Source organism: Doryrhamphus excisus, linkage group LG22, assembly GCF_037039965.1.
Source record: "Doryrhamphus excisus strain RoL-2023G ecotype Guam linkage group LG22, RoL_Dexc_Guam_v1.1, whole genome shotgun sequence".
Classification (NCBI taxonomy): domain Eukaryota; kingdom Metazoa; phylum Chordata; class Actinopteri; order Syngnathiformes; family Syngnathidae; genus Doryrhamphus; species Doryrhamphus excisus.
The window spans coordinates 379,679-407,630 of NC_136378.1; the positions used below are offsets into that span (position 1 = coordinate 379,679).

At 48.0% G+C, this 27,952-nt stretch overlaps 1 protein-coding gene across 3 annotated transcripts; it reads left to right on the top strand.

Annotated features, from left to right (window-relative positions):
* Nucleotides 1–90: 90 nt before the first annotated feature.
* Nucleotides 91–27,122, top strand: tsc22d3 (TSC22 domain family, member 3). Of its 3 annotated transcripts, XM_078788231.1 has the most exons (4): nucleotides 91–318; nucleotides 379–718; nucleotides 25,286–25,337; nucleotides 25,808–27,122. In XM_078788231.1, the coding sequence occupies exons 2-4, from the start codon at nucleotides 408–410 to the stop codon at nucleotides 26,063–26,065; spliced, it is 621 nt and encodes a 206-aa protein (XP_078644357.1). In that variant the 5' UTR covers nucleotides 91–318; nucleotides 379–407; the 3' UTR covers nucleotides 26,066–27,122. The 3 variants fall into 3 exon arrangements, with proteins under 3 accessions (XP_078644357.1, XP_057919190.2, XP_057919191.2); XM_058063207.2 differs by having other exon boundaries at nucleotides 91–718; XM_058063208.2 differs by lacking the exons at nucleotides 91–318; nucleotides 379–718 and adding an exon at nucleotides 23,471–25,000.
* The last annotated feature ends 830 nt before the right edge of the window (nucleotides 27,123–27,952 follow it).

Genomic DNA, 27,952 nt, shown 5'->3' on the forward strand with positions numbered 1-27,952 from the left:
CTCAAGCACAACTCAATAAAAAAAGTGATAAGCAGCAAGCAGCTTCTGGGTGTTGCTTTCAAGTGCACTCCTGCTGAATGTGTGTGTGAGCGTGTGTGTGTCAGGAGGGGGGGGGCCTCCATTCTTTCTTCCGCTACAGTAGCAACGCACAGCGGCGGCGTTGGTCCGGGACAAAAGGCTAAAGCCAGCAGAGCCGCAGGAGGGGGGCACTCAGGGACGGGAGCAGGCAAAGTGCATGCCCAGGAGGGACTGCACTTCTCAGGGCGGAATTCAACCTGCCGCCTCACCTCGTTTGGGGCCTGGACTGCAGACGTGACAGTAAGGCAGACGTGACAGTCTGCTCTTTGACTTTCTCTTGACTTTGTCCGGTCTCCACAGTCCCCCCCTCATCCCCCCGCCCCTCAAAGATGTCAGAGGATGAGTGCCGTTCCCCCATCGGCCTGGACTGCTGCAGCTGCTGCCTGGACCTGGCCAACGGATGTGACGAGTCGGTGTCTCGGGGCCCGCCGACGAGCCCCACCAGCCCCAGCGTCAGCCACTTCCGGCAGCTTCGCAATCAGCTGATGTACCCCAACCTCAACACGGACAAGCTGAACAACATCATGAGGCAGGACTCCTTGGAGTCGGTGGTCAGGGACCCGTGCTTCCTGCTCAACCAGGGGATCTGCAACAGCAACATAGACCAGACCATGCTGTCCATCCTGCTCTTCTTCCACAGGTTTGACCCCCAGTCTGTGCTTTGCATGTCCCACTGCGCACGTTTGATCACATACAAGCTCCTTCATCAGGAGGTGCTGGAGGGCCGCGTTATTGTTTGGACGCCAAGCAGATGGTTGATGGAGACTAATCAGGGCTCTTTGAACCTCCACCTTGAAGCTCCAAAAATGAGCACATAAAGCGATGTCTCCGGTCCAAAGGTCCTCTATTTATATCAGCGGGGCGATCTGACATGTTGCGTAACATCACAATTACCCGCCAACGCCGTCTACCTGCCCGACCGGGGGAATTGTTGATGAACGTGCAGGACATATGTTTCCAGTCGCAGCTCCAACATTCACACCCGAAGCACAAAACAATAAAAAGATTTTGCGGGCAGCAAGGAGGTAAACAAAACCCAACCTACACAAAGAACAAACAAAACCACGCTTTAGGGTGGCGTCACACGGCATCCATTGAAAGGATATTTTACGATGAGGGGTCAATTAAATCTCGTTGGGTTGCTGGTAGATGGTTCACTTGGCAAACGCTGGCCAATGACTTCAGCCTCACATTAGATGTACCGTCGTTCCGTCACCGCAGAGCCCAACACGGGCCTGGCGATGCTAGGCTAGACAGATACAGCATGTTACATGTGTGTGTGTGTGTGGGGGGGGGGGGGGGCGCTCTACACCTACGTTTGTCTTCGTTTTGTATCATCTTCTCTCTCTACAATCTCAATCAACACGAAAAATACACTCTGATGGATGCTGAGTTTGGCAGAGCATGCTGGTGTGTTTGTGTGTGTTTGTGTGCGTTTGTGTGTGTGTGTGTGTTGGGATTTACCGCCTGTTAACGTTTAACGATGCCCGCCGATGTTGTGCAAGTTCTGGGTGAATTAAGGACGAGAGACACCCTTTTCTTGGTCCCAGCTCATCTTAACGTCAGCAGATATTCTCCACACACACGACACACGTCTGGCCTTCAAAATAAGAGTTCATTACAGTTTGCTGGGGACTTTGGAGCAGTGTGAGGGGCTGCCATCCCATCGGAAAGCTGCAGCCGTTTGGGAAACACTAGGTGGGCTGGACCATTGATGGAGGTCAGAGTGCTGTCGGCGACTTGACATCAACCCACAGCCTCAACGCCGCTAAATACGACCCTGGCCCAATGAAATATGCTGTTGTACCCCAGAAAGGGATTCAGCATTTTATATTCATATTTATATTTATATGTTCGTCCCTCGCTCATAGCACTCAACTGGTTCTGCCAAGTAGGATTCCAAGTTAATAAATGGAATATTTTTGGTGTTAGAAAACCTGCTAATGGTTTTCTAAATATTGTTTTTAACCCGATTAGAGTCCTGTAGACATGAAATAACATAACAATAGCATATCACATGTATTTCACTATGTTTTGACTAATAATATAAAATACCTCCACTGAAAACACTTGCTATAGTGCAGCAGCAATGATCCGTGATCAATGATCAGTGATCAGTGATCAACCGTGATATTTGGTGGGACAATTCCAGTGTTGTTGCTGCCGTCATATCAGCAATAATCCTGGCGTTTATCAGTATTTTATACAGTTGCTAACTGAGGGCAGCTACCAAAGCTAAGTTAATTTTTACCTGTGGTCTTATCTCTGGGCTAAGAAAGATAGCGGAAAGTACAGCGAGTACAATAGACATTACCCTTGTACACCGACCGTGGCTGATAGAGCCGTGGCGGACACCATTGGACTTCACCGCCTTCATCTCCAAGCCTTCTTGGAGGTGATTGGTGATTGGTGATTGGTGATTGGCATGCAGCGTCACCCCGAGTATTGATACATGAAGAACAGGTCATGGGGTTCATCACCTGGGGTGTCACCCTGATGGGTGCTCCTAGAGTCCTTTCCTTCAGGGCATCGCTTTGGGATTTGTCCTCAGCAAGATCATTTGTTGTCCATCGCAGTCTGTTTGCACGGCCATTGGGTAAACGATGCCCCCCTGTTTTGTGAAATAGGTTGTTACAGGTCCGGAGAGATCGCAGCAGAGAAATGATCACAAACAACGACTGTATGTACATTAATGATATTTAATGGTAAAACACACAGCAGTTCACAACACTTCCCCTCAAGTTATTATGCTAGACACAAGCTGATCACCCCTATGCCCCCACATAGCACTCCATCATGAGTTATGCTAGACACAAGCTGATCACCCCTATGCCCCCACACAACACTCCTTCATGAGTTATTATGCTAGACATAAGCTGTCACCCCTATGCCCCCACATAACACTCCAATCAACATAGTTCGAATCCAGAATAGCATACCTTACCGTTGACAGAGGGCGGAGAGCCAAAAACACCCCGGTAGAGTAATCTGGAAACCGAAAGCTGGACACTCGTGCACAGTTCACAGCAGACTCTCACCGGGATTGAGAAAACAAATGCCTTATATGCTCGCTCGTGCGAAAACAGGTGGCCAGCCTGTCTCCGCAGGAGGGGAGTCATCGCCTCCATCCTCTGTCTCAGGCACCTCAAGGTAACATTTTTCTCACAACCTTCTAGTTCGTTTCTCACAACATTCACAACATTCTATATGGGCATAATATTTATCCCGTTGCCGGGACCAGTGAATATTTAAGTGTGTGAAGTCAAAACAAGTCAAAAAGTGTGCAAAGCAAGTTACATAGCTGTAATAGCTGTCTGCAAAAGTACAAAGTTATATAGCTGCGAAGCAAGTTACATTCAAAAGTACAAAACAAGTGGTATAACCATTGGTATATAACCATGTGGTGGGTCAGCACAGGACAACACACCTAAAAATCTCTTCCTTCACTCCACCCTGTGGCCTGAGCTGAAACCACCACTTAATTGATAAACCGTTCAGGTAGATCATCTTCATTTTCAAACATCCAATTAACATAGGCATCCCCCTGGAGCAACAACACCATGATGTCATGATTCCCGTGTAACATGTGCCCAATAACAAACTGATACATAGAAATACGATCAGGAAACGTAAAATGCAGGGGGTCCGAACGCCTTGGCCACCAGGATGCATGATGACCCGGAGGGTCAGCTTCCACAAACATCTTTGTTATTTCCCTCCCAAACGGCCCCAAATCATCGTATAGTTCTATTTTCATAATTCAAGAAACTGCGTTATAAATGCGTCGCGACAACATAGCTCGGGTGCGTCTAATATACCAAAACATGCAGAAGTTAACCAACGTTAGTAAAGCTAAGCATATGATAAGAACCAATAATGGAGGGACTAAGTGTCGTCGTGCTGTTATCGACATTCCTGTAAATATATCCCACCAGTGATGAGCCGAAGATTGCTCAATTGTCCTGGTGGCATGTACCACCTCATTCCGGGCGATCATGGTGGACACCTGCAACCTGGACACATCTGTCAAATGAGTTTTAACAAGATGCTTAAGTGTCTCCGAACGGTTCAGTGCGCTGCTGAAGCGTGTCAGATCCACCTGCCAAGGCAGCGATAGGGCTTGCCATTGCACAGTAGACAGTCGGTTTGTCCAACTGAAATTTGTCAATCGAAACGATTGATTGTGCCAGGTAAACAGATGCACGTCCCATAAACATCCGGAAAACGGTGTCGTTGGCAACTGGGGATGTGGATTCACTGTTGCTACACAAATAGAGTGGGGCCCTACCTGATATAGCAAGTCCTCAGGCTTCTCCACATTCCAATCACACAGTGCCGTGTCATTCGTAAAACATGGGTCTCGATATATTTGCATTTGTAAGCATACAGTCCCCTTGTCCATTACGTCACAACCTTCCAGATCATAAGTCAGATTAGTCTGTGGACTAAACCAGTCCCCATGCGTTTTCAAGAAATAATAATGGTTTCCCACTATTAATGGCAAAATCCGATATCTGCATATGGTCATGGGTCGGGTTACGTTTACTTCCAACCACATCCCTTGACAGTGTGTTTCATTGCACTGAGTCAGGCTAGGTTTAACTTGTAACCATACGCGGTCCGATATGTTCCATAAGTGTCTCCACGGCTGCACTGCTGAGGAGGTCAATGTTCTCAACAGACGTTCTTGCTGAACTTTAGCACTAAGCATTTGCAAGGTACATTTGGTACTATTCAACGTTGCAACCTTGTGTAAAACTTCTGATGTTGCATCCCACATATCAACGTTCCAACCCAGAAATGTGTCTACTACATGAGCTCCCCCTTTCTGTATTTCTACAGTGGTAGGCATCCATTGTGCCACCCTGCGGAACCCATGAGCTGTCGCCTGACCTGTAGATGATAACATAGATCGTGTCACTTCCCCATCAATGGTGTTGAATATTCCTAACAAAGTTCCTGTTCCCCCTAACAGTGTATCATACCACGCTCGTTTGTTCCTTCGTGGCTTGCAGGTTGGTATCGATGGTAACCTTATCTCCCAATGAATCTCATTATGTGCCGCCTGGTAAGCCATGTGTGTGCATGATGTCACTATTGGCACTAACGTAGGGTGTGTCACCTGCTGATGTGGTGGTACTACCAAGATGACCCAGATTGTTGACCTGCGTCCCGTGATCTCAGTTGAGTTTGAAATCCAGATGTCAGTGTCGCCTGACGTTACCGTCCATTGAGTCCCCTTGGTCGATGAGCATGATACGTCCTCACGAAGTGTGAAGGGATATTCCGTCAGGAAGGGATTTCCCGTTAATCGACAGAGGCTTACTTCAGCTTCAATGGTAACGTTGCATCCCGTTCTCAGGATCATGGACCATGCATGTGGTCCTGGGTAGGGGTCGCAGTCCATGGTGATGTTTGCAGTCTGGCAGACGGACCACGCAGGGCAGCGGAAGTTATCCTGCGTGCGATTATTGGTGCTGTTCTTCCATCCCACTCGAACCACGCGAGGCAAGCGAGGAGCTCCTTCCACCGGTGTCCCCCAAGAGTGGGCGTTCCTCGGGCCGCATGCAGGCAGGACAGCCAGGAGAGTGCCCCAACAACCGACATGGCCATCTCCTGGGTGGGACCCCATGGTACGATGATCCTCGGGCCCCTTCTGCCAGACGTCCCACCAGCAGCCTCAACATCCACACTCCAACGCTCGCCACCAGGCTGTGACTGAAAAACAAAACACATGCTCCTCCCAGTCCAATCATGGATATTTTCGGTCCCTTGAATTTAGCAGGATTGCCTGAAATTATCGTGGGCTCCGCCCCTGTATCAACTAAAGCTCTTACTTCCTGATCTGAGCTTTTCCAATGAATAATCATATTTACATGAGGCCTAGGGTCTTCTTGTGACCAGCGGGGTACAAATTTGGCCGCTGCCTCCGGGGCTTGACCCCCATCCTATTCAAACTTGGCTAAGGAGGGGTAAAGACCACCGCCTTCCGAAAAGGGGTTCTTATTCTGCCTCCCCTTCCGATTCTGTTTTTTGGCCTTACTCTTTTCTTTTCTTTCTTTGCGTGCTCGCTTTAATGCAGCTATTTGATGCTTTTCCCGTTCGCCTTCTGATGTAGTTGAGTCTGAATCGGAATCATCAGAGCTTCTAACAGGCACACCAACCTCCTCCTCCCTTGGTGGCGGATTGGCACGCATCCATTTACACAGTGCATCATACAACTGCTGACCTTGAGCATCGGTCACCCTTTCCTCAGCAGGGGGCATCGCTCTTTGTACGCGTCGCCGACGCTGTACAGGTCTAGCTACACGAAGCTCACCATCACCCTCCCCCTGCTCTGGGTCAGGATACAGATCAGGGAAAAACTTCTCCCAATCCTCCTCTCGATCCCAGGCATCGGGATTATCCTCCCCACTTATCACAAAAGCTCGTATTTTCACCTCATCACCCCTGAGATTTTTCCTCTGCTTGCGAGTAACATGCCTCGTGCTAGCAACAGCCTTCTCACACATCCGCTGTAAATTAGCTTTTTTGCACTCCAGCAATGTTATTTTGGTTTGTAACATCTGATTCTCTATTTTTACTCTATCAACTTGTTCTCTTAGTTTCAACGTTTCATGCTCCGGGCTAGTATATTTTTCTGGCTGAATTTTCCATGCCTGCGCGCATGCCCACATGCACTTAACAGCTCCTCCAAGCGGAGCTTTGGGTTTCACCACAACCCTAGGAACACCAGCGGTATTTTCTGTCCATGCTTCCGGACCAGAACTCCCCGCTTGCAACAACTTATCAGCTACCGTCTTAACAGCTCCTCCGAGCGGAGCTTTGGGTTTCACCACAACCCTAGGAACACCAGCGGTATTTTCTGTCCATGCTTCCGGTCCAGAACTCCCCGCTTGCAACAACTTATCAGCTACCGTCTTCCACGGCACTGCCCCCCACCCCGGAACAACTCTGCTCTCCGCGGCGGGACTATTTTCCTTTTTCCTAAACATTTCTCTCACTGAGTCTCTCCTTTTCAAAAAGTTCCAGGTTCGTGACGCCAAATGTTTTGTGAAATAGGTTGTTACAGGTCCGGAGAGATCGCAGCAGAGAAATGATCACAAACAACGACTGTATGTACATTAATGATATTTAATGGTAAAACACACAGCAGTTCACAACACTTCCCCTCAAGTTATTATGCTAGACACAAGCTGATCACCCCTATGCCCCCACATAGCACTCCATCATGAGTTATGCTAGACACAAGCTGATCACCCCTATGCCCCCACACAACACTCCTTCATGAGTTATTATGCTAGACATAAGCTGTCACCCCTATGCCCCCACATAACACTCCAATCAACATAGTTCGAATCCAGAATAGCATACCTTACCGTTGACAGAGGGCGGAGAGCCAAAAACACCCCGGTAGAGTAATCTGGAAACCGAAAGCTGGACACTCGTGCACAGTTCACAGCAGACTCTCACCGGGATTGAGAAAACAAATGCCTTATATGCTCGCTCGTGCGAAAACAGGTGGCCAGCCTGTCTCCGCAGGAGGGGAGTCATCGCCTCCATCCTCTGTCTCAGGCACCTCAAGGTAACATTTTTCTCACAACCTTCTAGTTCGTTTCTCACAACATTCACAACATTCTATATGGGCATAATATTTATCCCGTTGCCGGGACCAGTGAATATTTAAGTGTGTGAAGTCAAAACAAGTCAAAAAGTGTGCAAAGCAAGTTACATAGCTGTAATAGCTGTCTGCAAAAGTACAAAGTTATATAGCTGCGAAGCAAGTTACATTCAAAAGTACAAAACAAGTGGTATAACCATTGGTATATAACCATGTGGTGGGTCAGCACAGGACAACACACCTAAAAATCTCTTCCTTCACCCCCCCATATTTACACAGCAGAATGACGTGAAACTGGCTTATTGAACGCCACGCCATGACGGCTGGCCATGCCTGTGAATGTGATCCGAACGTGGATTGTGGAGGCAGCTGAACGTTAGTATGTATAGTAGCAGGGTAGTACTTGTACTTTATTGTACTTTATTGTGCTCTCTTTGGAAATGAGTATCTTCAGGCCTCTGACTCTGGTTTCAGAATCTTGGAGAGAAAGAGATGTGTTCAATGAAAGAGCTACCGATGGTCCCCACCTATGGTCCCCACCTATGGTCCCCACCTATGGTCCCCACCTATGGTCCCCACCTATGGTCCCCACCTATGGTCGGGAGGGGAAATAAACATTTGAGTAAAGTAAAAGTACACCTACAATCCTTACGTGACACATGTACACATGTGCTCTTTTATGCGTCTTAAATATGAAAACTGGTACAATGAGGCAGCTGACGAATGCACGCCATGGGACACACCCATTGGGTTGGAAAGCCGGCTGTCCAAAGCGTTCCAAAGCGTTCCAAAGCGCTCCAAGAGGGTTTAGTACTTTCCCATCCACGCCGAGGGCATGTAGTAACAGGTACTGCATGTTCATGATATCATGTCACACTGGAGTATTTTGGCAACTTTCGTCCTGCTGCCTTTCAGGCTGCTGTTCACGTAGTCGTCCTCCGGCACACTCCCATCATGTCAAGTTCACAGACGCTGGGAAATTGTGCAACATACAAAACAGCTCAGTCAAGCTAGAGAGGTGCTTAGTTTATCTTTTGTATTACTGTTTCAATTCAGTCTTATTCATAGATCATATTTAGCCTTGTAGTTGTATGTATATGGTATTTAGCCTTGTACTGTACGACCGTCTTTGCTGCGTTCCAGCTTACACCAAAACAAGGCTTACATCACCGTCTAGGAACGGTACTTGTACGTAACCCGAGCACATCAGTAATTAGTACTTTGACCTCATATGGAAGATCTTTAGCCACAAATATCGACTGTTGTCCTCTCCAAAAGTCCCTCACGCTGGCCTCCAGCGGCCAAGGAGTTCTGGCCGTGGTCCAGAAGGCTACCGAACATGACGAGCCGTCCAACAATGCAGTGGAGACGGCGTCCTGCTGTGTCGCGGACCCCGTGGGGACCTCAAACTCTGCTCTCCAACCCAAATATAAACCAGAAAATAGCTGCACCGCGAGAAGCCTTTATTTGATCCACTGGCCAAAGGTTCCCAATCCAGGAAGTAGTGTCCGTATGTCCCGAGTATATATTTACAATGACCAGAAGGGGTGAGTGCAGGAAACCTAAGGACATGTTTTGGACACAGGACATGAACTAGAATTGGAGGTTGCCCAGAGACATGCAGGCTCCATCTGATGGCGGAACAGCTGTGCGTGATGGCGTTATCTGCTTGGACTGGTTTCAGCTGTACAGAGTGCAATATGAGGTGTTTACATTGCAGTCCTAAATGCTGACCTCCTTTCGGGCCAACTCGGAGTAAGAACAGACAGGCGTGGAAAAAAGGCTTAGGCCGCCCTTGCTTCTTCAGTTTCTTGGAAGCCAACCAAAGAGATTGATAGAAGTCCTGGATGTCGACATTCCCAAGCTTTTCCCTGTAATAACCCACATCACTTCCCTTCTAACATCCATAGCTTTCTTATTGCCGCCATGATGTTTCTATATATATATTTGTCCAAACAAACGTACCTTTGTTTGCCCCATATAAGATAAGAAAATAAGTGTTTTAACATTATTAAAGCCCTGTAGACATGAACTAGCACCCCTAGAGTCACCTTACTCTGCTTTTAGTCCTTCCTTACACCATCAGGCAGGCAACGGGTTACTGCAGGGACGTAAGAGATGGCCGCCGCTAGCTTTTACACCACAAGTGATCTGATGGAACATAGTCAGCATTGTAATGATGAACCTGTTCAACCTTGTTACAGGAGGTATTGCGTAAGCGGCTGCTGCATTGTTGACTTTGTGTGAGTGTTGATGATGCATAAATGGCATCAAGCACACAGAAAGGTAGTCAAGAGCAAAGAGCTACAGCCACGCCCTTTACTGTACGCTTGATGACGGCTAGGACTCCATCATTCCATGACGCTCCATGAATAGATACTTGGGAAGTCGTGGTAGGTGCTTGCAGGAACTGAGAGGAACTGAAAAGAAGCAACTTATGAACTTTTTGTTGGTATTCAGTGTTGGATTGATGAATTCCATCTTTCACTTTGAGGCACGGATAATTGGGAGAGGTGAAATGGTTGATTGGTTATGATTGGTGATATGGAGGAATGGAACGGACAACCTCATAGTCAAGGTCATGTGGACGTGAAAGGTGCACAGAGGCGACCCACAGCGTACAGTACGTGCTCTTCATACGTCAGGACACAATCCATCTAAGCTCTTTTGTCCTGAATAATCAGTCACCGAGACAGCGGCCGGCGTGTCCCGCAGGTGGATTACAACTCTATAATAAGTCCCTGCTGACATCGGCAAATCCTCCGCGTCCCAGCAGTAAATGACAAGCATAAAACATAACACGGCCTTTTGGGCTCCATGCGGGCGCCTTAAAAATAAATATATTGGCAGCCAAACTCCGGGATGGAATTGAACATCTCAACCAAGAAGACACGGTAGCCTTGCTTGTTTGTTCTGCCACCGGCTTGTAAAGGCTGAATTCCCGATATGGAGGTGTCACGGAATGTCCTCAGGCACAGTACCCAAGTATGTTGTGGTGTCTGCAGGAAGGGCTTCCAGCTACAGACGCAGCTTGGTCACCCAAACGCACCTTTAGTAAGGCACCCAAACGCACCTTTAGTAAGGCACCCAAACGCACCTTTAGTAAGGCACCCAAACGCACCTTTAGTAAGGCACCCAAACGCACCTTTAGTAAGGCACCCAAACGCACCTTTAGTAAGGCACCCAAACGCACCTTTAATACGCCACCTAAACGCACCTTTAATACGCCACCCAAACGCACCTCAAACTATTCCATACAAAACAAGCAAACACCGGGATTTGCACCCTGAACTCCTCTCTGTGTGAGGTGCTGCAGAACCACCACATGCCCCCCCCCATGCCCCCCCTTCCACTTCTTACAGTGCGGCTTCGTCTGCAGCACACTTGTGTTGTTTGGCAGTCGTGGCTCTTATATAATGCTGAGGGTGGGTGGAGTTGGGGGGCTGCATGGGGGGGGGGGTTGGAGACTCGTGTGCTCGCTAGGCTTATCTGTTTGGACCTCGGCTGTGGCACCCATTCAGATAGTTAAGAAGTCTGTCAACACACACACACACATGTACACACACACACGTACACACACGTACACACACACACGTACACGTACACGTACACACACACACGTACACGTACACACACACACACACACACACACACACGCACGCACACAGACAAGTACACACACACACACACACAGCCCTTGCCACGAGCTCAGACAGGGGTGAGTAATAGTTTCCCAAATAGCGAATATGAATGACATCCTTTAAATAGACATTACAAGCGACCACACCTTGCATGACCCCCGCCATCGGGGTCGGGTGCCCTGCTCTGTTTGTCAGACTGCAGTTGGCATGCAAGAACCAGGAGATGTTTTTGTTTTAACATGAAGAGTGCATGGTTGGAGAACGTAGGAATGTTCCATCCCAGATTCCCCAGCGAGGAATCCTCACTTTGTTGAAAAGCTGAGAATGGGGCAGAGGTGGGGCCGGGCGGCTGCACGTCTCAAGGTAGTCTATTATCTAAAACCATAAGAGAAGAACTGTACCTTCTACACATCCCTTCTGAATATTTGGCCAGCATTCCATGGAAGTTCTTAGGGGAAATACTTGAACAACAGCGTTGCCGAGGCTTGGTACTGCAAAGCGGGGTCACCGGGTCACCAGGTCACCAGGTCCCCAGGTCCCCAGTTCCCCAGTTCCCCAGTTCCAGATCACAGGAAGGGTTGCAGCAAAGGGGCCAATCACATACAAAACATCGTGTTCTCTTGAGCTCTCTTGTGGTGGACGGACGTGCAATTTCAGTTTCCCAATGATGAGCCCCCGTCGTTTAGGTGAGCAAGAAGGAAACCAGCGTGTAGAAACAGGAAAGAGAATCAGTTGCAGTCAGGGTGTGAATGCAGACTCTGGTATGTGGTTATGGGCCATCATGCTTGACCCATGATGTGGGTGGATGGATGGGTGGATGGAAGCATGGATGGATGGATGGATAGATGGATGGATGCATAGATGGATGGGTGGATGGATGGATGGATGGATGGATGGATGATGGATGGAAGCATGGATGGATGGATGGATAGATGGATGGGTGGATGGAGGGATGGGTGGATGGATGGATGGATGGATGGGTGGATGGAGGGATGGATGGATGGATGGATGGATGGATGGATGGAGGGATGGAGGGAAGCATGGATGGATGGATGGATGGATGGATGGATGGGTGGAGGGATGGATGGGTGGATGGATGGGTGGATGGAGGGATGGATGGGTGGATGGATGGATGGATGGATGGATGGAGGGATGGATGGGTGGATGGAGGGATGGATGGGTGGATGGATGGATGGAGGGATGGATGGGTGGATGGATGGGTGGATGGGTGGATGGGTGGATGGATGGATGGATGGGTGGATGATGGGTGGATGGAGGGATGGATGGATGGATGGATGGCAGCAAGTTACTGTAAGAAAAGCTGAGAGGAAAGAAAGCCAGATGAGTTCCTGGTCTATTTCCTCTTCTTCCTTTTTTTTGTTGCTGGTGGACGTCAGAGAAAGAGAGAGAGAGATAGACAGAGAGAGAGAGGGAGAGGGGGAGAGAGCGAGCGAGAGAGCAGGAGAGAGAGAGAGTCCAACATGTGTGCCAAGTTTGGGTGAGTCTGTGATTGCTTTTGGCCGTTCCTCCAACTCTCAGATGGGGGGCGAGATAAGGGGGCAGGAGCCTGCAGACTCCGATGGGAGCAAACCACAAGATGCATCCCGTCCAAGACCCGACTTGGGTCTTGGTGCCATGGAGCTGGGGACGTGCCATAGTCCGCATTCGGATGGCAAAGCCAATGTCGCTCCTGCAGCAAAGAATTCGGAACGCCATCGGATGGCTGCCAAGAAAGTGTGGACTCAGTCAGGAATGTTGATGATACTTTCCTGCTCCTCTTTTTATCTTGCACTTGGCAGAACATTCTTCCAAAGGAGAAAAAAAGAATATTGGAAGCATCCAATGATCCATTAGCAGCGTCTCCAGGAGCGTAAGTGCTGCAAGTAGAGACACAAACGAGGCGTTCCCCTCGGAAGGAGGAACAATCGTAGCGTGATTTGTTGTGACTTGACGCCCGCTACCGTCCGCCACTTCCTGGTCGATGACGTTTATCGATCAACATCGTTCTTGAACACCTCGAATCCCGGCCCATTCCTCAAGGGGTGTGTATGTACTTTAAAGTAGCCGGTGTACAGCTTGTGTCGCTGTGTACATTTACTATCCACTGATGATGACGCAACCTTTCTGCATCATTTACTGTGTGCCAGCTCCCCATCTCATCGTTCCCATGGTTACTGAGTGATTATTAAGATATGTGATTATCCGCCAGGAATACACATCTTAGGACGTCTTAGAAAAAGGATCCGATACGAGATGTTTTCAGCGAGCTGTGCTGTAGAGCTTTTATCCAGCCTCCAGAAGAAGGAATCCCTTCCTGTTGTTCCCAAGTCTTTCTGGAAAGTAAAACCAGATAATGAATGGAACCTTTTGACCTCAGCTCATGTGGAGGAAGTTAGCGTTTCCACCTAGCTTCCAGCTCCGCCCCTTTTGCTAACGTTCCCTTCTGATCGGGAGCCTGAAATATTAAGATTACAATCAAATCCGAACTTTGGAGCCATAAAACCTTCGTTGTTTTTAGTCAGCGGACATATTGATGACGGGGAATTAAAGGTCTTTCCACCGTCCTGGACGGGGGCCGGTCTGTCCACCCTACTGGACGGGGCCGGTCTGTCCACCCTAGTGGACGGGGCCGGTCTGTCCACCCTAGTGGACGGGGGCCAGTCTGTCCACCCTAGTGGACGGGGGCCAGTCTGTCCACCCTACTGGACGGGGCCGGTCTGTCCACCCTAGTGGACGGGGCCGGTCTGTCCACCCTAGTGGACGGGGCCGGTCTGTCCACCCTAGTGGACGGGGCCAGTCTGTCCACCGCTGCCATCCAGATTCCATCCAGGCGACCATCCACATCCCAGTCAAAGACCTCCTGCCTCAGGCCTACTCATTCCTCAGCGCTCCATGCCTGCTCCTAATGCCAGGCAGCCCACCAAAGGGGAAGCAGAGACCCTCATTCCCACCCACATTCATACCTACGGACCATTTGGAGTTGGGTTTGGAGCTGAGATGATGTAATCCGGGACAGGATTTGACTGCATTTGCATGTCAGCACTTTTCAATTCAAATCTTCGGAGGTGAGATTGGTGGAGGACCACAAGGAAAACATCTAAACAGGAACTTCCTCGACAGGAAGTCTTCCCACACTAATTCCAGCCACGGCGGGCCAGCGGTGGTGCGAGCGTTGTCTCGGTGTGTCAGGGCGGTGACACCCAAAGAACGTCGGTAGGCCAGGCAGCGCCCGTCTCGTCATGTTACGTAACAAACAGGCAGCCATAACAGCGCCTCGCTATTGTGAAAACAAGCTAATCCTTCCATGACGCTCATCATCCTGTCAGTGGAATCATCTGGGAAGGTGCCGCTCTCCGTGTTGGATGTCCGTCACTTGCCATGCGTCACGTGCCCCCCGCTTCCCGGCCCGCCATTGGGAAAGGAAGCCATTGTACCTTCCTCTTATTCCTCTTATTTCTCTTATTCCTATTATTCTGGGAATAAAGTCTTAATCTGAGGAGAAGAATCACAAAGATGATTCAAGATGGACGTTGAAACAGTTGAAAAAGTCCAAGAAAAAGCGTTCTGTTCACCTTCACGCCACAGCTGAGATGAAATGTATGAATATCATATCTCCCCAGGTGGGCCTGGCTGGACCCCCCAGGACAGATTGCAGACTTAGACACCTTCATCCCTAAGAGGCTAACGCTGGTCTTGCAGATGTCTGCAGCTTATAAACACGTTCAAGATCCCGGAGAGAAAAAAGTGGCTTCGCTTGGCGGCTTCCTGCTCAAGCGATGGCGTGGAGGGCTTTCCTGCGGCGTGGGGGCGCGCAGGTCAAACGTCTTGAATGTTGAAACGTTTCCCTAAAGAACTGGGAGTGCAGCCAAACGTCTCCAATCAGAGGAAACGCCACCTAGCAACGGCTGCCAAAGCCTCGTCCTCCCCGCCGCCGCTGTCCCGCTCTCTTTCTCTCTTCCTCATTTTTGCTTTTCCTGTTTGCTTGTTTGCCCGCCGGCTTCGCGCTTCCTCCCTGCAACTGGCTGGCTGACCTCGGCGCAGACATTCTTGGCCTGTTCATGTTTTCATGTTTTCAGTACGGCTCTCATAGCGAGGCGGATCAAACACGGAACATTAAAGCAGCAGTAAGGAACAAACGGAACAAAGGTAGCGTTGTGCTGGCTGGTCACCAGCGGTTTTGCTGGCCATATTTCAGCTTTCTTCCCAAGCATCCATCAGTTCCGACCTCAGGAGAATGAAATGGGGGTGTTTGGGGTCATTTAAAGACCAGGGCAGCATCTTCTGTGGCAAGTGGTAGCCTTGCAGCCCCATGGAAGGAAGCGTGGCATGAGAAGTGTTGCGTTATCTCCGTGTTGCGTCTCTTGCAGCATTTCCTCAACTTTCTTGGGGCGTGGTGCTGCCGTCCCGCACGGTAACAGAAGAAGAAAGAAATGTTCTTATTGTTATTTCAACGTCTCTGCGGAATGTACTGAATGTGTGACCGCAGAGTGACGAGCAAATCGACGTCGAGATGATGTTGTTGTCACGGTGACAGCTCTGCTGCACCTTAATCCCCTGAGCAATGCCCACGTACGCCCGGCAAAGGCTGCACGGCCGCGTGGAAACTCTCCCTGCGGCGCCAGTAGCCGGGAATGTACCAGACCACAAAGAACACCAAGACCAGGTAATTACCTCCAGGCAGGGCCAGGCTGTGCTCAAGCACGTCACCTGGGATCGCTGCTGCAGAGACGCCGTGACGGACAGGAATAACAATCAATGGAGGAGGAGGAGGAGGAGGAAGAGGAGGAGGAAGAGCCATGACCATAAAGTGTGCACAAGGTGGCAGACAAGACAAGGAAGTGGGCGTCAGCGTGCTTGGTGGGCAGGAACCTGGTTGTTGTTTTAATGCTACACAAATACTTCATGGTCTAATAACTGGTCTAATAACTAGTCTAATAACTAGTCTAATAACTGGTCTAATAACTGGTCTAATAACTAGTCTAATAACTAGTCTAATAACTGGTCTAATAACTAGTCTAATAACTGGTCTAATAACTGGTCTAATAACTAGTCTAATAACTGGTCTAATAACTAGTCTAATAACTGGTCTAATAACTGGTCTAATAACTGGTCTAATAACTGGTCTAATAACTAGTCTAATAACTGGTCTAATAACTAGTCTAATAACTAGTCTAATAACTGGTCTAATAACTGGTCTAATAACTAGTCTAATAACTGGTCTAATAACTAGTCTAATAACTAGTCTAATAACTGGTCTAATAACTAGTCTAATAACTAGTCTAATAACTGGTCTCATAACTGGTCTAATAACTAGTCTAATAACTGGTCTAATAACTAGTCTAATAACTAGTCTAATAACTGGTCTAATAACTAGTCTAATAACTGGTCTAATAACTAGTCTAATAAAACTAGTCTAATAACTGGTCTCATAACTAGTCTAATAACTAGTCTAATAACTGGTCTCATAACTGGTCTAATAACTAGTCTAATAACTGGTCTAATAACTGGTCTAATACTTGATGGTGTAACTAGTCTAATAACTGGTCTCATAACTAGTCTAATAACTAGTCTAATAACTGGTCTCATAACTGGTCTAATAACTAGTCTAATAACTGGTCTAATAACTGGTCTAATAACTAGTCTAATAACTGGTCTCATAACTGGTCTAATAACTAGTCTAATAACTGGTCTCATAACTGGTCTAATAAGCAGTCAAATAGTCGATGGTGTTGCGAGACGCTGGGAAACAAAAGGAGTTTGTCTGGTTTTGTTTCTGTTCTGCAAATCCAGCAGCAGTTCCCTAAAAAAGCTTCCTGCTTTTGTCAGACGGTATTTCCATCCCACAAATGACATTTATTTTGAAAGCGGCAGCTGGAATAGAAAAGCTGGCACCAATGCTGGGATGCCAACGGAACGTCGGCCATCATCCACACTTTGCTTTCTCTGCTCCGTGCTCGTAAAGATAGAAAAACAGAGGAAATTTGCTCCCATACGTCTTCATAAGGTTCATAAGGACGCACACAAGAAAAAGGCCATGCTATTTTTTTCTTGCAGTTGACTGCCAAGTTCCACAGGAGTTGCAAGTGGAAGTATTTCCTGTTTGCCACTTCCTGGTTGCCTTCGCCTTTGGGACTTTCAAAAAAAGGGCTGAACTTGCAGGAGAGTTAGGAAAATAATAATATACTTTATTTCATATTATTTTTTAATTTAAGGCATCAAAGACGCTTTAGGGGAGCTAGGACACTGAAGGCATCGTGTTGGCTTCACTGGAGACGCCAAAGTCTGAAAGTGGAAGGATGCAACTTCCATGGCATATCATGACATATCTTATATATCTTATATATATCATGTCAGGCAACATGCGTAGATATGCTCAGGCTTTTATATATTCCTTCCCAGGTCATTCTTGTCAAACTACAGCTTTCTTCTCTTCATGCTTCACGTTATTCTCCTGGAATACAGCTAATTCCCAATTATGACATCATACGTCGATGTTATTCTCCTGGAATACAGCTAATTCCCAATTATGACATCATACTTTGATGTTATTCTCCTGGAATGCAGCTAATTCCCAATTATGACATCATACTTTGATGTTATTCTCCTGGAATATAACTGCCTAATTTGTAATTATGACATCATACGTCGATGTTATTCTCCTGGAATACAGCTAATTCCCAATTATGACATCATACTTTGATGTTATTCTCCTGGAATACAGCTAATTCCCAATGATGACATCATACTTTGATGTTATTCTCCTGGAATACAGCTAATTCCCAATTATGACATCATACTTTGATGTTATTCTCCTGGAATATAACTGCCTAATTTGTAATTATGACATCATACGTCGATGTTATTCTCCTGGAATACAGCTAATTCCCAATTATGACATCATACTTTGATGTTATTCTCCTGGAATATAGCTGCCTAATTCCCAATTATGACATCATACTTTGATGTTATTCTCCCTTTTTCCACAGCATCACTTCCCCAACAGGATGTTGTTTGTTTGTATTCAACCTTCCAAAACAAACCTTTCCTTTAATACTGCAACTCCATGCTAGTGAAATGAATTCTTCTCAGCCCTCGACGTGAAAGGAAGGCGCTACGAGAGGTGCAGGATGTGCAGCTGCATGAGTTATGTCCCGTCGCCTTTGGACGGAAGTCATCTAAGAGCGACGGCGTGCTTGGCGTGGATATTTACATGTGAAAACAGTCGCGGTGCACAGGGGCCGCATGGGAGCGATCAATCCCAGTTCTCAATGGTGCTGTTCCACTGGGTGATTAAGGCGTGACAAACAGCTCCCCTAAAGCCAGGGTCGGGCTCGGGGAAGAATCGAGGCTTTTTGTTTCAGGCGGCTCTTCAGCTCTCAGCGTGACAGGGAATGGTCCTGTTGGTTAACAATACCTCTGGTATGTCCAGTACGGTAACAAACAGAGTACACCCTCATGGTTTGGCCTTCTCAGGAGACCATACGGTAGAACGTCATCTTGGACATCCAGCAACATTCTGAGCCTTGCTTCAATCTCAACATCCTCCTAAAGCCTCGGCCACAACTCAACGGGACTTTTTTGGCCGTGCGGTTTGGGGTGTTCCCCAAGTGGCTGGATTTTTATTTATTTTCTGGTATTTGTGGTGACCCCCAAGGTGTAAGTTCCCCGGCTCGAGCCTGAGGCTGCTGGGACCCCCACTGTGGCTTCACTGGTGCCACCAATGTATGTAAGCTGTATGTATAACGTATGTAAGTCCGCTAAGGAGGGAGGATGGAGGGATGGGTGGGTGGATGGATGGGTGGGTGGGGCTTTTTTACAGCTGGGACGAGACTGGAAAGCAACCCCCCAGCTGCCAATACACTCAGTCCGGTTAACCGCAGATGACCTTGTCCGGAGTCACCCATGGGAACGCCGACGTGTCTCCATCCTCACGTCGCAGGTGACACCCAGCAGGGCGACTCTGCTGGAGGCCGTGGGAACAAACTCTTGTGTTTGTGTAGAGCAAGCGGGGCGCCAGCCGTCCCCTCACCGCTGGTGTGCTCGCATGCGAACGTGTGGCTGACTGCACGCAAACAAGCGTATGTGTTGGAGCACCGCGGGCCCGGGTCCCTGCAGGGTTTGTCCCAGTTGCCTGTGACTCGGGGTCACACAGCTGCATGCTTGGCCAGACTCGCGGATGGAAAATAAGGACATGGTTGGACAGGCACGACTAATCAAACATGAAGGCAGATAATATGATCAATTTGCAAAAGCGATGCTGTCGTTGGCCTTAAAGGATATTTAGTGTTGACGGGCGGCTGCCGCACATTGGACCATCAACGTGACTTACACGCCATCCATTGCAGGCTCCTGCTAGTGGATTGCATGTTTGTAACAAAGCACTCCACTTTGGAATGCAAATGGGGTGTTTATTTCCAGCTCTTGTTATTCCTGTCGCCATGACAACTGAAGCCACAATGTTTGTTTTACTTTGTACAACGTCAACCAGGAAAGACTCATGCGGGTGCGAGTCTGCCGTGTATGTCATTATGGCAACACTGGCGATGTATAGCCTGTCTGCTACATGGAAGGATGTGTCTGCGTGCCGTGACGGTGAAATGGAATGGTCATCGGACCCCTGGTGTTGAGCTGGGCCCCGTCCGGCTTGCAGAGAATAGCGCTGGATGTTTGTGTGCTTGGTGTCCATGATGGATGCTGGCATTTCTTAGTGTCACGGGCGCTACGCTATGTACCCATCAGCAAGCTGACCGAGGCCTGACGGCTGAGGTTTACAGTACGCAGATGAATGCCGACAGGTGCTCCTGACCCGCCAACCTTTTGTTCCGGGACACCGGTGCCCTCCGTCACAGGTGGCGTCACTCAGTCATTGCGGCGACTCCATCCAAAGTACCGTTGCCGCTTTTCCTGCAAACAAACATTACACGGGCAACAGACGCCAGTCAAGGCCTTTGACGGGACTCCGTAGCGATGTCCTGCTGTTGAACACCCTCAGCCCCCCAGCCCGGGACCTCTGCCCTTTTCCCCAGCACATTAGTGGGATCGCTTAACTGTACCCACTAGAGGCCTAATCCTTCATCTCTGAGAGGCGCTCTTGGGTGCGTGTCAAATATTTTCACCATGACATAACGAGGACGCTAATTGGTCTTTAGAAAAGGAATAATTGTTCCGTAAGGCCAGCAGTTAATGAAGCCATTTTGGTCAGCTAATTCATTCATATCTTCTTCTTAGTTCATTTCAGACATGCATACAATGTTACATTAATTTACATCGCATATACACATATATACATATACACATATGCACACATACGCTATACAAATATACAACATACACGAATACACATATGCACATATACATACATATACACATATATACATGTACACATATGCACACATACGCTATACAAATATACAACATACACGAATACACATATGCACATACATACATATACACATATATACATGTACACATATACACACATACACTATACAAATATACAACATACACGAATACACATATGCACATATATACATATACACATATATACATGTACACATATGCACACATACGCTATACAAATATACAACATACACGAATACACATATGCACATACATACATATACACATATATACATATACACATATGCACGCATACGCTATACAAATATACAACATACACGAATACACATATGCACATACATACATATACACATATATACATGTACACATATGCACGCATACGCTATACAAATATACAACATACACGAATACACATATGCACATACATACATATACACATATATACATGTACACATTTACACACATACACTATACAAATATACAACATACACGAATACACATATGCACATACATACATATACGTACACATATATACATATACACATATACACGCATACACTATACAAATATACAACATACACGAATACACATATGCACATACATACATATACACATATATACATGTACACTTATACACACATACACTATACAAATATACAACATACACGAATACACATATGCACATACATACATATACACATATATACATGTACACATATACACACATACACTATACAAATATACAACATACACGAATACACATATGCACATACATACATATACACATATATACATATATACATATACAAATATACACATATATACCTCATTGTCCGAAAAGGAGCAGGAAGAAGCAAAGGATCAACATCAATATTGCGTTTGTTACTGGGAAGTCTGAACTTCCCTGAGGCTGCCATCCCCGCATCAGCAGGAGAAAATGGATGGAAATGCATCAGATGTAGAAGCTTCATTCAGAGATGAAATAAAGCAGTGTGGTAAAAGCTGCCATGAAGGATTATGGGAGATGAAGTCGTACTTAGGCTCATCCAGAACATAACGGCTGGAAAGCTTGCTGCTTCTTGTGGTTAGCAAAGGACGGGAATGAAGTGTGGCGTCTTGGGCGTCTTGGGCGTCTTGGACGTCTTGGACGTCTTGGACGTCTTGGACGTCTTGGGCGTCTTGGACATCTTGGACGTCTTGGACGTCTTGGGCGTCTTGGACGTCTTGGACGTCTTGGGGATCCTTCTCATCCGTGCCTTCCCAGCCGCTTTGAAGTCAAGCCAGGGAAAGTTGTCGGAAGTTGGACGTAAATCTTGAAAGAAGCCACATCTTTGTCACTAAAGTGTTTTAAATTAACGATGCATGATGCCGACGGAACGCCGACAGTCGGAGCCTAGTTGGACTAAATATGTTCCCTAAGCGCACGTGTCGTCATACAAACACTAAACTTTCTTCTGTGGCTTCTCTCTGATGGCGGTTGCGGTTGTGCCAGTCTGAGCGTGGCACTCGGTTGATGACCGCACGTCTGTTCAATTGTCCCATTGTCCCGGTGTCCCGTTGCGCCGTAGTCCCGATGTGGGAAGAAGCAGCAGAGCAGTCACTTGGAGGCCAGCATGGGACATCGGCAGTCGCGTTTCTCCGAGGCCAACGCCCCTCAGCGTAGTTCGGTGTGTGCCTACCATATGGCCGAACCGTCTCCCAGGTTTGGCTGCCATTACCAGCACTTCAGCTACCACGACAGACCTTACGGCTACTCCCCCCCTTACTCCCCCAGTCTGTTCAAGAGGCCAGATCGGCGGTAAGTAGGAGAAATGACCACCGTGTGTTTTGGTAGCGCTGGGTTGATGTATGGGACGTATGGAATCGTTTATTTGAAGTGAGCTGGGATAGGCTCCAGCATACCCGCAACCTTACTGAGGATAGGTGGCAGATATGATGGATGGATGGATGGATGGATGAAGTTCTTGTGTTTCAAGTACATGGTCCAGACGTGGCCCAAAGTGGCCATACAGCTTATGTACATACCAGTACATAAGGATGTTCATGAGGTGTTTTGGTTTTTAGTGTGTGTGGCGTTTCTGACAGACTAAATCCGCCCAAAGATGTTATGGTTTTCATCCCGGGTCGTCTTCGGCTATTGGCGAAGATGAATCACAGTGTTACACAACCCAGTTGGCTGCAGCTCAGGGAACATTTGACGAGCAGGGCGGCCCATCTTTGCGAGCTTTTGAACAGATTTGCACACGCCAAACAGGCCGTCGGGCCGTGGAGTGCTCCACAGAGGTTTGACAAAGTGAAACTCTATCTGCCAGGAAACAAGTCCAGCCCCCGGTTTGCATTTGCTTCCTAACTTGCCCAATGCTCGTATCAGTGAATCTTAACTCCGTGACAAGAAATGAACGTGACAACCTCCCCTGTTCCTAAACGGGAGTCCCGCGGCCGGGCAAGATAATCCCTTCTTCCCAAAGAGAGCTTGATATTAAAGCTGACAGCTGTACAGTCACACTTGTCACCCTCCATAGTCTCCTGTGGGCGCTTTCTTCATTAGGCTTCCAGCCCGTCGAAAGGCAGTCCTTGTGCTGGCGTCGCTTGGACTCAAGTCCCTTTTCTGCAGCTCATGCAAACCATGCATGGTCCACAACTGCATTGTGAAATTGTGCTTTAAGAAATCGTGTAATTTGGTGAGCACCCTATGGATGGGTAGGCGCTGTCAGCACAACAACATGCTAAATAAACACTGCACTTATTGCAGACAATCAATCATGAGGACGGGCTGTGGCGACTTCAAGAACACAATGTTACTTGCACAGTTCACTGACTTTTTTTCCGAGTGTGAGAACAAGCTGCCTTGCGCAATCAACAACTGCCATGCGGGGGGAGGAAGAAAAAAGGGGGCCAGCAGGTGTGTGTTTTTCTCGCACTGCGTGCACGCTGTGGGCAATGCATGTCTCTGTGACACGTCGCGGGAGGTTTGATACGCTTGCATCACACAAGGAACAGTGTCAAACTCAAAGGTCATGCATCATGACCCCCCCGACCTTATGAGCGGGTCAGTGATTGTGTGTGTTGTCATCCTTTACATTTTCCATATGGTTTGGACGTTAAGCACATCTCCTTGAAAGCTGAACGTTTTAAATTATGGAGTCAGGAGAAGATCCTGGAAAATTCCTTCCACCCTGCAATGCAATGTAAACACAGTGTGCGTTATGGGCCGTTGCAGTTGCAGGGCTTGGCCAGTAGAGGCCGACAGAATGCAGGAACAGAGTGAAAGGAAATTCACCAGAAGACCGGAATGGAAAAGTACCTTGACTTTGCACTTGGTGGTGCAGTACTGTACATTCTGTTATTATTTTCACACTGATGTCTGGTGATAACATGTAGGCGTGACAGTACGCGTTGTTTATCTTGATCAACTGTACCCTCAATCCTGAGTGAAAGAAAGCACATCAACAACAAGTGAAATTAAAGTCCCGTGTTGGTGAAATTAAATCATATGAGCAGAAAATCCGAGTTGCAATGCACATTGTGCAGGAAACATGTATTTCTCTATTTATTGACCAAAACCAAGAGTAGCTTATTTAACGCAAGGCTCAGTGGCAAGGCATCGGGAACCCATGCTGCGTTCAGGTGTTCGACGTAAACAAATGTCTACCTGCTTGATTACCGTTTGATAACCTGCCCATCATTCACTACAAGTTGGTATAAAGAATAAATAACTGTATGTAGACTGTATGTAGTGTAACAATGACTCTGCACGTGTCATAATGCTCATAATTGGTAAATTATTGCAAAACAATCAGGATCGTGAGCCGTCTTGTGTCTCCTATTGTTTATGTAAAATCGTGTTTACAGCGAAGCCGTGTTTAGGAGTCAAATTGTAGTTTTCCCAACGGTACTGAAACGCACCGCAAAAAAACAACGCCCGCCACCCTCATTTACATAATATATGCACGCGTCATGTGACGTCACGACTCCTGCCGTTTATATACTGGCGAGTTGCAGAAAATAGCTCAGCAGACAGTCGCTCAGCCAGACAAGCGACCCTCAATAAGCTTTGACTCTGCACTTCGCCAGTGCATCGACGAAACCGAAACACAAGGATTTATTCTCCATATTTTTCATACCGACTCGCAAAGGTGGCGAAAAGTATCTTCCAAACGAGTCTGTCGCTGACCATGAGCACGGAGATGTTCGCTAAAACGCCAATGGAGGTGGCCGTCTACCAGCTGCACAACTTCTCCATATCGTTCTTCTCCTCGCTGCTCGGAGGAGACGTCGTGTCGGTCAAACTTGACAACAGGTAAACAAACGGCAGCCATAGCGTGAGGGAATGCGGTGGCCATCCAAAACCTATCCATGCGTTGATTCCAAAAAGACAACAACTGTGCTGTTGTTGCTTTCTAACCGACATGACGTAACACCAACCGCCCTGATGGCTCCGAGGGTTGATTCTTTAAACTCGTAATGGATCCCGTAATCTCTAGCGTTCACTGCAAGCACATTACTCATAGGTTACATGCCAGGCTCCAAGTGTGGGTGTTTGGAGGTGAACTGACGGTTTCTGGTTGTGTTTTCTCTGCTGCAGTGCCTCTGGTGCTAGCGTGGTGGCCATTGACAACAAGATAGAGCAGGCCATGGTAAGCTCTTCTCCATTCTCCACACAACTGCACCACATTGCACCCAATGACAATGACTATTGTATTATGCATGCATAAATGCATCATCACAACAGTGCAATGGAGCATATGTGGTGTGATTGTCCCAATGACCCGGGGGAGGTCCTTAATAATAACAATAATATTATTATTATCATTATCATTAGCAGTTGGTTCTATGTTGCATGGAAGTGCACCAAATCACACCTCTTATGTGACGATTGTGTAAAAATGCATTTTCCACTAAAGCAGGGCCGAATTAGCAAGCCCAACCTAAAAACGATATTTACCTCCGAGGATTTGGGCCATGTGCTGTATTATATAAATATATTTTACTGCTTTGGTTTTGCTTGCTGCAGTTTTTTGCATTGTTTTGGTTTTGGTTTGCGTGGGGGAACGCCAAGTCATGAACAATGTGAGCTGATCCCCCCCGTTCCCCCTCTTCACAACAGGACCTGGTCAAGAACCACCTGATGTACGCCGTGCGTGAGGAAGTGGAGATCCTCAAAGAGCAGATCAAGGAGCTGGCGGAAAAGAACAACCAGCTGGAGAGGGAAAACTACCTGCTGAAGAACCTGGCCAGTCCGGAGCAGCTGGAGAAATTCCAGTCCCGCATCCCGAGCGACGGCCTGCTCCCGCTGGACAATCAGAGCGTCCAGGCGATGTCCGAGCAGCAGACCTGCAGCCACGCCACCGGCTCTGCTGTGTAAGTGGCTCTGCCTTGGGGCAGGCAGAGCCACTGTCCCTGTTCAGCAATGGACCTCCATGTTTTTGCGTTGAAAGAATTGCTGCCGCTGGAAAAACAGGCAATGAGGGCGTGGCCTAGTGGCCGCAAAACGCCCAATGGGACTTGAAAAGTTGAGCACAAAACCCCAGACCGGCGCAGCGTCAGGTCCCGTCCTCTGAACCCGTCCAAGTCTTGGCCGTCGTGCCAACGAGCGCCAAGAACTGAGAGGCGCATTAGCGTGTGCTCGCTCGCTTTCGGACAGCGGGTCGGAGTGGGCGCCATCGGCGACCGTCCTTAGGCTCTGGTTGGGCTGGTCCCGCAGGTGCTAACTCAGAAAGCCTGTGAGGCGGGTGCGGCCACTTCCTGCTCCACCCGGGTCTGGGCGTGCTGTGAGGGGCCCCCCCTCGGCGTGTGGATGCGTTCTGAGTTTCCAGGATTCCTGACTCCACATTTCATCCGCAAGGACTTTCCCAGTCTTGATGTTGACGTTGATTAACCGAAATAACAGGATGAGCAGAGGTGACGCTTGGCGTATAATCCAGCCTGGTGGACTGACTATGCTGTACTGATTGCTAATCTGTAATCTTCTAATGTCTGCACTTAGGGCTTGCCGCTTCTGGGGGGGGGTTCATCCGTGCCGTATTTTGTTTTGTTCCAGTCGTATAATAGCGATGCTCCTTAGAGATCATTTTGTATTCGTCATCGTCCTGCAGCCGAAGACCAGCGACGGACTGCTGGGACGTCTGCAAGCGTTGACGCCGTTTCCTAAGCCCGGCGCCAACCTGAAAACGATGGCATGACAACAGTGCCTGCACGTAGTCAGAGAGGAACACGTTGCGTTTTTCAAGCTACCAAAGACTCCAAATGCAAACGAGCAAAACGACGAGCTGCCAGCCAGGACCATGTGTTCCAAGTTAGTCCTCGTCTTTGGTTTTGTAAAGATAACGGGATTGTTGCTCTAAAGTATCCAGACAACATTTGTTTGCTACGCTCTTTGGATACACCTGCACATTTGCAATAAACCTTATGTTTACATAACAGTACAGTCTGTTGGTCTTACTTTCAACTGAGTTCATGGATCTGATAGATCTCAAAGATCTCATCGACCTCAAAGATCATGGATCTCCTTGTGTGATCCCACTTGTCATGACTGACAGGAATAACCAGAAGAGACCAAACAAGGTAAGCCGTCCCACAGCACGTTGCATGCATCCCGTTTATTTGTAGCCTAGGAACATCCCGATGGGACCCAAGGGGCGTTCATGCTCGGCGTGCCAACAGAGGTGTCCAAGGTGCGACCTGCAGTGTTTCCTTTGAATTGGCCCCCCCGCATGTTCTACAAATACCATTCAACCAGGAATCCAACTAAAGGAACATCAGGACACGAGAGAGAGACCAAAGTTGATCTTATGACCAAAATGTTATAAAATTGTACATGGATGATATGGGAATGTGGGAATGATGCACACATGTAAACAGCTGTCTCCTCATGGTTGTCCATGGCCCCCGGGGGCCCCCAGACATATTGGCAGCCAGCCTGTGTAGCTCATGTGTAAGTGGCTCATGTCGTGGTGGTCCTCATACACCAGGCCTTCCAACACTGGGGGCGCAGAGACGTTTGACAGAGGGCCTTTGAGCAAACAGCAGCTTCTGGAGATCCAATAGCAGTGGAGGCAACCTGATGTCCTTCCCATTGTTCACCTTCAGGGATGAAAGTGACAAAACAAACCGTTGGATGCACAGATCCTTATTTTATTAGCCACGGCGTGGATTCTTTGAACGGAATAGGCTGGTTTGTACTGCAATGGGAATGTTTCTCCAGGTGGGGGGGGGGGTCCGTGTAGACTCTGGTACTGGGGGGCATGCCGAA

What these genes read in the sequence shown, in the direction of transcription:
- tsc22d3 (XM_058063207.2), top strand. Translation starts at nt 408, where the DNA reads ATGTCAGAGGATGAGTGCCGTTCCCCCATCGGCCTGGACTGCTGCAGC. An exon ending in ATCCTGCTCTTCTTCCACAG is followed by an intron (nt 719 to 25,285) that starts GTTTGACCCCCA and finishes TCTCTGCTGCAG; the next exon opens with TGCCTCTGGTGCTAGCGTGG. An exon ending in ACAAGATAGAGCAGGCCATG is followed by an intron (nt 25,338 to 25,807) that starts GTAAGCTCTTCT and finishes TCTTCACAACAG; the next exon opens with GACCTGGTCAAGAACCACCT.